Consider the following 9,014-nt stretch of genomic DNA (forward strand, 5'->3'; position numbering starts at 1 on the left):
CGTCGTTTGGGTCTTTAAAGGGGGCGGACCGGTTTAGGTATTGGGCTGAGTGGCTTTGGGCCGTGTATTTGGGGATTGGGTTGGGTATTTTTGAATTGAATTTGGGGTTAGGCTTGGTTTGAAGACACAAAGACCCCTTTTCCTTAATTTTTTTTTAAAAAAAATTAATTAATTTAAATAAACCCTAAACTAAGTACTAAATTATCTTAATTTTTAAAATTTAACTAATTATCTATTTGTATTATTTACACAATTAGTCAATCTTAAATTTAAAAAGGAAAAATTGCTAATTTTAATACTAAAACTTAAAAATGTCAAAACAAACATTTTTTTTCATTTAATGAAGTGATTAAAGATGTGTAATTAGGCATTCTATTAAATTAAAAACCTAATATTGCAAGATGATGAATGTTTAAATATTTTTGTTAGTTTTCATAACTTTAAAAATAAAAAATGCGACTAAAAATGCAAATAATTCCAAATAAACACCAAAAAATCTGAAAATAAGTAGGACTAATTTTATTTGTTAATTTTGTAGGAATGTTTTGGTAGGGTAAAAATTACATGCTCACAGTAACATTATTCTTTATGAGAATAAGTTATATATACTATCAGAGCAAAAAAAAATTCATACTATCATATCATTTTTACCTGATGTAGCAGGTAACCTATCTTATTTTCAAGATTGCACCACCTATATTTTTAGGAGGCTTGCCTTGGTATCATTTGGATGACCTAATTACGAAAAAAAATCTTTATACCGACGGCGTACATAACTTAAAAATTTTTGCAAATATTTTTTATATACCATTCCTGTATAATTTTCTGAATAATAAAGTCAAGAAAAAAAAAGGTAGTATCTATTAAGAAAAGTAAGTAAATACCATGAAAGTAACTTTTTGCCGGATGAGTATTGAAGGATTGAAATACCCCCAAGAACAATTTAGGCACAAGCAAAAAAAATTTAGCAAAAGCTATATAGAAGAAATTTATTAAACTAGGGAGAGAACTTGGTATGAAGCTTTTTCACAACTCATAAACTCTTGAATCTCTCTACATCGTAGCTACCTCTCCACAATAGAAAATATGTAGTAGCACCCCTATTTATAATACTACAAAACCAAAAATCTATTCAAATATAAAAATTGGTAAACAAAACCTAACTATACATGAATTAAATAAACTACCAAATATTAAATCCTAGACAACTTACGAATACTAATTAATCTTGGTTTAATTTCCAACAGCCTCCCTTAAACTAAGATCTTCAAACTTGAGCATGCCATAAGTAACATCAAGCCTTGTAGAATTCAAGTACCTTAGACTCTCTACCAATTTCCTAAAATATGTAGCATCAAAAAAATCACGAGTATTATCTTTAGTTAACTTTAATTTCTCTTCAATATTGGTCATATATGATTTGGATATAACCTTGGTAAATTCCTTCAAAATATCATCAACATATTTTTCCTTTACTTTGAAATCATCTATTTCTCTAACTGCCTTGTGGTTGGCCTCGTACACAGATTCAACTCCAATCGGCCATTCTATAGATTGTAGAGTAATGCCATTAATAGATATTTCGTCTTACTCTTTGAAACATGTAATTTCGAACAATGGCACTAAATTTATTGCATCTTCAATATCTATAGTAATGTGGTGTTGTGGTTCTAGATCCAAACTATTTCTGCCTCAAACTTGGGTAGATCATTAGAAACTTTCTCTTGATGAACCATCTTGCTTCTTTCATTACTAGGTTTATCTTTAATACTATCAAATAATTTTTCTAGTGAAACACCAACCTCTTTTGGATGGGCATCCCTTGCAACTAAATTGTCCTTTTTAACAATCGCAGAAATTCTTGTCAGATCAATTTGAACATTATTTGACTTCTCTTCGCTTTCAATGGAATCTCTATCACAATAAAAATTATATGAACTTCTCTTCTTTTCTCCTCTATTTTTGAATGTTGACCTTCTTGATTTATTTCCGTCATTATTGGTGTGCCTTCTTTTCCTTTTGGTTCTTCATCCTTTTCTTGCGATGCCTCCTCTAATGTCTCATCTTTATGTTGATTCAGTGATCTCTCGTATGTCACTAATTTCTCTTCTATATTATCAAGTCTGAGAGTTCTATGATCTTTAGTAGTCTCAAGAATTACTTTTTTGTTGCTAAACTTTAAACTAAGAGACTGCAATATTTTTTTAACAATTTTAACTTCTTTCAATACTTCTCCATTGGTCCTTAGACCATTGACTATTTCTTCAATTCTTGTAAATAATTCTTTGACAGACTCTGTTGGTCTCATACGAGCCAACTCAAATTGACTCCTAAACTCTTGCAGTTTTTCCTTCTTTATATCAGCAACTTTTCGATATGACTTCACCAAGATTGTCCAAGCCTCCTTTGATGACTTTGCATGCAAATATCTGTTAGATACATGCAATTCGACCTTAATAGCACGATAGTAGCGTGCCTTATAATCTAAATATTTCTTCTTCTCCAATTGCGTAGTTGCATCACCTATCAACGTTGTGCCTTCTAGGGGTTCCTCAAATCCTTCATCAATGGTAGACCATAGCTCAATTTCCTTAAAAAAATTCTTCATCTGTTGATACCAAGTTTCAAAATTACTTTTGCCATCAAACACAAAAACGGGATAATTAGGTAATAGAGCATCCATATTTTTTTTTTGAATCTCCTACCGGCTCTGACAGAATCTCACACAGGCTCTGATACCAATTTGAAGGATTGAAATACCCCAGGAACAATTTATGCACAAGCAAAAAAATTTAGCAAAAGCTATATAGAAGAAATTTATTAAACTAGGGAGAGAACTTGGTAGGAGGCTTTTTCACAACTCATAAACTCTTGAATCTCTCTACATCGTAGCTACCTTCCACAATAGAAAATATGTAGTAGCACCCCTATTTATAATACTACAAAACCAAAAACCTATTCCAATATAAAAATTGGTAAACAAAACCTAACTATACATGAATTAAAATAAACTACCAAATATCAAATCCTAGACAACTTACGAATACTAGTTGAAGATAGGCTATATTTGCGTATTTTAGTCGCTTATTACACTCTAATTTACTGCACTTTAATTGAGTTTGAGTTTTAATTGCTAGTATTTTGTACTAATGGTGTGTTTTATGCCTTGTAGGAGTGAGTCCGAGCTATGTAGATGTTATAGAATGAATTCAAGTGATTTGGAGCTTTGAAGTCCGAGAAAAAGCCCAAGGAATCAAGCCGGGATCGTGTTCGGGGATCAATGGATGACAGTTAAGAACGAAACGGAGAATCGAGCGAGCATACGACGTATTGTCTAGTAAAATGCACATAGCTTTTCTCTCAGAACTCCGTTCGGGTTCCACAATATATCGTTGGAAAGCTATTTGAAAGGGCTACAACTTTCATGTTTTGCATTTTCGCGAATTCCCACTACCGCGGCGCATGGTGCGGCGCGGCGCGCCTGTGGAAATTTCCTGCAGCCTGTTAGAATCAGCTCTCTGACCTTTCCCACAAGCACACCGCGTGGCGCGTCGCCCCATGCGGCGCGCCTGTGCAAATTTTACAGATCCAGAGTCCTATTTCACGCGGGAGAAGATGTTTTCATCTGGGCCCGACCCTACTTGGTATAAATACATGTAAAGATGCTATTTTTAAGGAGAGGGACATACTTTTGACATAATTTAGACCTAAGGAGGCTAAGGAGACCGGGGATTCGACCTAAGGAGGCAAGAACACACTAGGAGCAAGGCGAAGTATTCTTCTACGAGTTTTTTACTTCCTTCTTAATATTTTCATTATTGGTTATGAATTCTAGTACTGTAGTTTTGCATACTATTATGAATAGCTAATTTGTTATCTAGGGTTTTGATGGAACCTATTGGAGGATGATTTTTCTGTTACGTTAATATAAATTTGCCGTAGTATTTTCTCTATTTGTTACGTTACTATTGTGGTTGATTGAAGAGCTCACAATCAACGGTGCCTATTTAGTGTGTATTACTCGGGAGAGAGTGCATATTTAGGTAGTTGTTGAACAACATCACTCCTAACGTATATGAGGGATCAATACGAAGGGCTTAAAGGTGGGATTAGGGATAACGAAACCTTGGTGAGATCAGAGTGAGCCGTACTTAATGCCAGCTAGCGTAATTCGGGAGAATATGTCTAGTAAATTGTGGTAATTACTCGGGAGAGAGTTATGACAGCTAGAGTGCTCATGATCGGTAGAGAAGACTTGGGCAAATTTATAGAAAACATAGCGGAAAAGATTCCCCCAATAGGGGAAATCATAACTCTAGACCTCCTTAATCTTTTCTCCAACCCGTAGTATCTTTAGTGTTAACCTACTAATTTAATTTGTTAGTTAATTAGATACAAGAATCTTAATATTTATAACATAGGAATTGTTCGAGCTTGTCTTCTTAGCAATAGGCAACAACTGTAGCTAAGCCTTAGTTCTCTGTGGGATTCGTCTCCGGACTTGTAAACCGGATTATATTTGCAACGACCACTTAGTCCTTTTTATAAGGCATAGTTGGTTTAATTTCCAACATGAGTATAATGTATGTGCCTTACAATATATATATTTCTTACACCACCAAGAATGAGAATTGAACTTAGACATTTGAATGGTAGTTGATGTGCCGATAAACTAAAGATGTCGAGAATACAATGTTTATGAAATAATTGCGAAAATATTCTCTAAATACATGCAGCCAAGCAGCATTATTTATGTTAATTATGCGCTAACAAATACATAATAAATAGATTACGATAAAAAGGAAATATTAGCTTTCCGAAATTAAGTGTATATATAAATACCACGGGAATCAAAAGCCTTATTGAGACTGAAAAAAATAAGTACCAAGTGATATATCGAAACTTATTAGAACAAGAGAGATCTTTGACACATGCATTTTCATAAAATTTTATTGTACTTTTATGGTACCAAATTATATATTCCTTGCATGTATCAATTGAACTGTCATGTTGGAAAGCACCCATGCACGACTCATACACCCAAAAAGAAATTAAAATAATTAAAGAGAGATACGAGGTCCGAGAATCGCTCTTTTCGTCCATATTGAACTGTCATAGTTGGTAGGGTAAAAAGGTGAATTAAGTTATTGCTGAAAATGTTTTGTGTACTCAAAACAAACAGTACGTATCACCATGTTTGTTTTCCTAAGAAATGAAAAAACAGCCCCTCCAAATGAAAATTTTGTATACTATTAAACAATATTCCTCCCGTCTCAATTTATATGAAATGGTTCGGATTTCGAGAGTCCACGAATCAATTTTGACCGAACAAAACAAAATTTACATATTAAAAAATTACGTGAAAAAATAGTATACTATAAGACACAACAATTACCAATTCAAAATTCTTAAAAGCCATATGAAAAATTCACAATAACAAAACAAAGGGAATATAGGGTGAGTCTGGTACGAAGGAAAATGTATTTCATGAAAAATAAGTGGTTTTATCAATTATTTTCCCTTGTTTGGTTGGTGAGTGATAAAAAAAAAATTCGGAAAATATTTTCTAGTATTTGGTTAAAGAATACAAAATATTTTCGTTCGTACCAAACACATAAATTATTTTGCTTTGATAAGATTACTATGAAGGAGTAAATTTTCTTAAATGCAGACTCTCAAAACGCACTGTAATCAAAAACTTACAAGTTACAAGGAGAGATAACTGAATGAGTTGACTTTCAGTTTTGTTTAATTATTGGATATGGCGTTGACTAAATTCTTCAAATATTCCTAAGTTCTATTTCGCATTAAGAAATGTCATACAAATATTCTTTCATCAACAGATAAACCGTCACCAAATGGAATTATATTAGCAAAAACTATTGCTTACTTTTGGTATTCCAACAGTATATATAAAGGATACAGCTTCTCACACTTTCATAACACTTTCATCCTCTCCGCAAAACTCAATTCCTCTGTTTCCTTTTGACGCAATTATTTCAAAAAACCAAACAGGAAAAAGAAAAAAAAAAAGAAATTTATAGCTCATGACGACTAGTAAAACAGCCATTCATTTTTTCGTTCTTTGGCAGCTGCCTCTGCTTCTGCTACTATCATGTCAGTCGAACTTGGCTTATGCAGCAGGTGGCAAATGGCAGCTATTAATGTCCAACATTGGCATTTCAGCCATGCACATCCAACTCCTCAACAATGACAGAGTTATAATGTACGACCGTACTGACTTCGGCGCATCCAACATCTCACTACCCAATGGCAAATGTCGCAACAATCCTAATGAACTCGCCTTGAAAGTCGACTGCACTGCTCACTCTGTCGAATACGATGTTTCCACCAACTCTGTACGACCCCTCATGGTCCAGACTGACGTGTGGTGCTCCTCTGGCTCCGTCAACTCCGACGGTTATTTGGTGCAAACTGGTGGCTTCAATGACGGTGAACGTATGGTTAGAGTAGTCAAACCATGCAGCACTTGTGACTGGCAGGAAATGGGAAGTAACCTAATTCAGAGTCGATGGTATTCCACCAATCATATTCTTCCTGATGGAAGGCAAATTATCGTTGGTGGTCGTAAGGCTTTTAACTACGAGTTTTATCCCAAAACTGCCTCAACCAACAACGTATTTAGCCTACCCTTTCTTCAGCAGACTAATAACCCTAGAGAAGAGAACAATCTTTTCCCGTTTGTTTTTCTCAATGTGGATGGAAACCTATTCATTTTCGCCAATGATCGAGCTATCTTGCTCGATTACAGGACGAATACAGTGGTGAAAACTTACCCACAAATACCTGGCGGCGACCCAAGAAATTATCCAAGTACGGGTTCTGCAGTTCTTCTTCCGTTAAAGAACTTGAGGTCACAAACGGTCCAAGCTGAGGTTTTGGTGTGTGGTGGAGCACCAAGAGGATCATACCCCAAAGCGGACAAAGGTGAATTTTTGGGTGCATTAAACACGTGCGGGCGAATTACAATTACCGACCCGAATCCGCAGTGGACCATGGAGGCAATGCCACTAGCTCGAACAATGGGTGACATGGTGATTTTACCAAATGGAAATGTCTTGATCATTAATGGAGCGGCATCGGGCACTGCTGGATGGCAAATTGCTAGGAACCCGGTGCTGAGTCCAGTGATTTATCGACCCGATAACCCATCAGATTCTAGATTCGAGGTACAAACCTCAAATACCATACCTAGAATGTATCACTCGACAGCTGTTTTACTTCGAGATGGTCGGGTTCTTGTTGGTGGTAGTAACCCAAATGAGCTTTACAACTTCACCGGAGTTCTTTTTCCAACAGATTTAAGCTTGGAGGCATTCTCACCATCCTATTTGGATCAAGAATCTGCTAATTTGCGACCACGAATCATTTCTCCTGCTTCACATCTTAAATACAGGTATGGTGAACGTGTTGACATTCTATTTACTGCTTCGGGATTACTAAATAGAGATTTGGTCAAAGTGACGATGGTTGCACCTGGGTTTAATACACATTCATTTACTATGAACCAAAGAATGTTGGTACTTCCAAGATCTGGAGTTGTAAGACAAGTTGGAAGATTTGTGTATCAAATAAGTTGTGTGTTTCCAAAATCGGGTATATTTGCACCACCAGGTTACTATCTTCTATACGTGGTTCATCAGGACATCCCGAGCGAGGCAATTTGGGTCAGGATCCAGTAACCACAGGATTTGACTCTACAAATGTCCTTTTTTTTTTTCTTCAGAATTTTCTTTTCTTTTTCTTTGTACCTATATAGTGTATGCGAGGACTTGTTTTGATATTTACAAGTTTGTCATTTTTATAATAAGGTCAGAGGGAAACATCCTTTTCTTATTTCTGGAAAGGTTGTAAAGCAGACAATTGGCTTGTTTTGTGATATTGAAGATATTCCAATATATTTGCTTTCTGATTCTGCCGGTTTTCATGGACATCATTTTTAAAGAATTCAGAGAAAAAATCGTCGTTGATACTAAATGAAGCAATGGGATTACAGAAGGATTAAAATTGAAACTGACAGAGGTAAAAGAAGCCAAAGAGAGAAAATCGATAGGTTCTTATTTTGAAAAGATGGAAATTTTGAAGAGCGGAGAGAGAGGCGAAAAGAAAATAAATAAACGGCCTATAAATTTTAGAAAAGGAAAATTAATTAGGAAAAAAGTTAATAACCTGCAGGTTAAAATTACTTGATAGTGTAAAATAATAGTATACTGAAGATGTACAAAACTTATTCTCTAAATCGTACATATTGAGAGAAAAATTTCTACACCGTCGACCAATACGTTTCTCCAACAATTATTGAACTTGTATGTTTTAAAGTTCTTTCCTATTTACTCGTGCAATTTAAAGTCAAACAAAGGAATTCTGAATGAATTTGAAAGGGGATGTCATGTTTAATTTGACTTCTTGTTTGTGTATGGGTCAAAATCTGACCAAGACAAGAATCGGCGTGGAAAGGGATGGCGAAAAGTAACTTGGACAGTCGTATCCATATAACGCTATGACGACACGCACCTCGGCCACGGTCGAGGTCATGTATTCATAATGCTTGAGCGGCGAATTGGATGTTACAGCATTTCAAGGGGTCAACCCGTAATATAGTCGAACGACTTAAGTACTGTGGTTAAGGACTGTTGAATAAAGGAGAAGACTTAGTATATAAACTAACGGAGAAGAAGAAGGGAAAGGGGGGATCCACACACATAGACACGTTCTTTGGGAGGAGGAGGGATCTTCATCTCTCTCCCTTCCCACGAAGGAGAAAGAAGCAAGGAAGCTCAGATCCTCAATGTATACTATTAGTCTCATCATATCAAATGTATGGGGTTCCACCTCGTTAAAGATCGGTGACCCTTTTCATCTATGTATTCTTCATTGTTGTCTAATGTTATGAAAACCATCATCCTTTTCTTATATAATGAGATTTAATCAATATTATAGTTAAATCTTATGCCTACTTTGTCTGCTTATTCAGATCCTCTATCTTACATCTA

The 9,014-nt window shown here is 35.4% G+C and overlaps 1 protein-coding gene across 1 annotated transcript; it reads left to right on the top strand.

Annotated features, from left to right (window-relative positions):
* Window positions 1-5,934: 5,934 nt before the first annotated feature.
* Window positions 5,935-7,936, top strand: LOC109207008 (aldehyde oxidase GLOX-like). The gene has a single exon (XM_019369885.1). It carries the CDS (start codon window positions 6,048-6,050, stop codon window positions 7,701-7,703), a length of 1,656 nt encoding a protein of 551 aa, XP_019225430.1. The 5' UTR covers window positions 5,935-6,047; the 3' UTR covers window positions 7,704-7,936.
* The last annotated feature ends 1,078 nt before the right edge of the window (window positions 7,937-9,014 follow it).

This window comes from Nicotiana attenuata, unplaced genomic scaffold, assembly GCF_001879085.1.
Source record: "Nicotiana attenuata strain UT unplaced genomic scaffold, NIATTr2, whole genome shotgun sequence".
NCBI lineage: Eukaryota > Viridiplantae > Streptophyta > Magnoliopsida > Solanales > Solanaceae > Nicotiana > Nicotiana attenuata.

What these genes read in the sequence shown, in the direction of transcription:
- LOC109207008 (XM_019369885.1), top strand. Translation starts at nt 6,048, where the DNA reads ATGACGACTAGTAAAACAGCCATTCATTTTTTCGTTCTTTGGCAGCTG.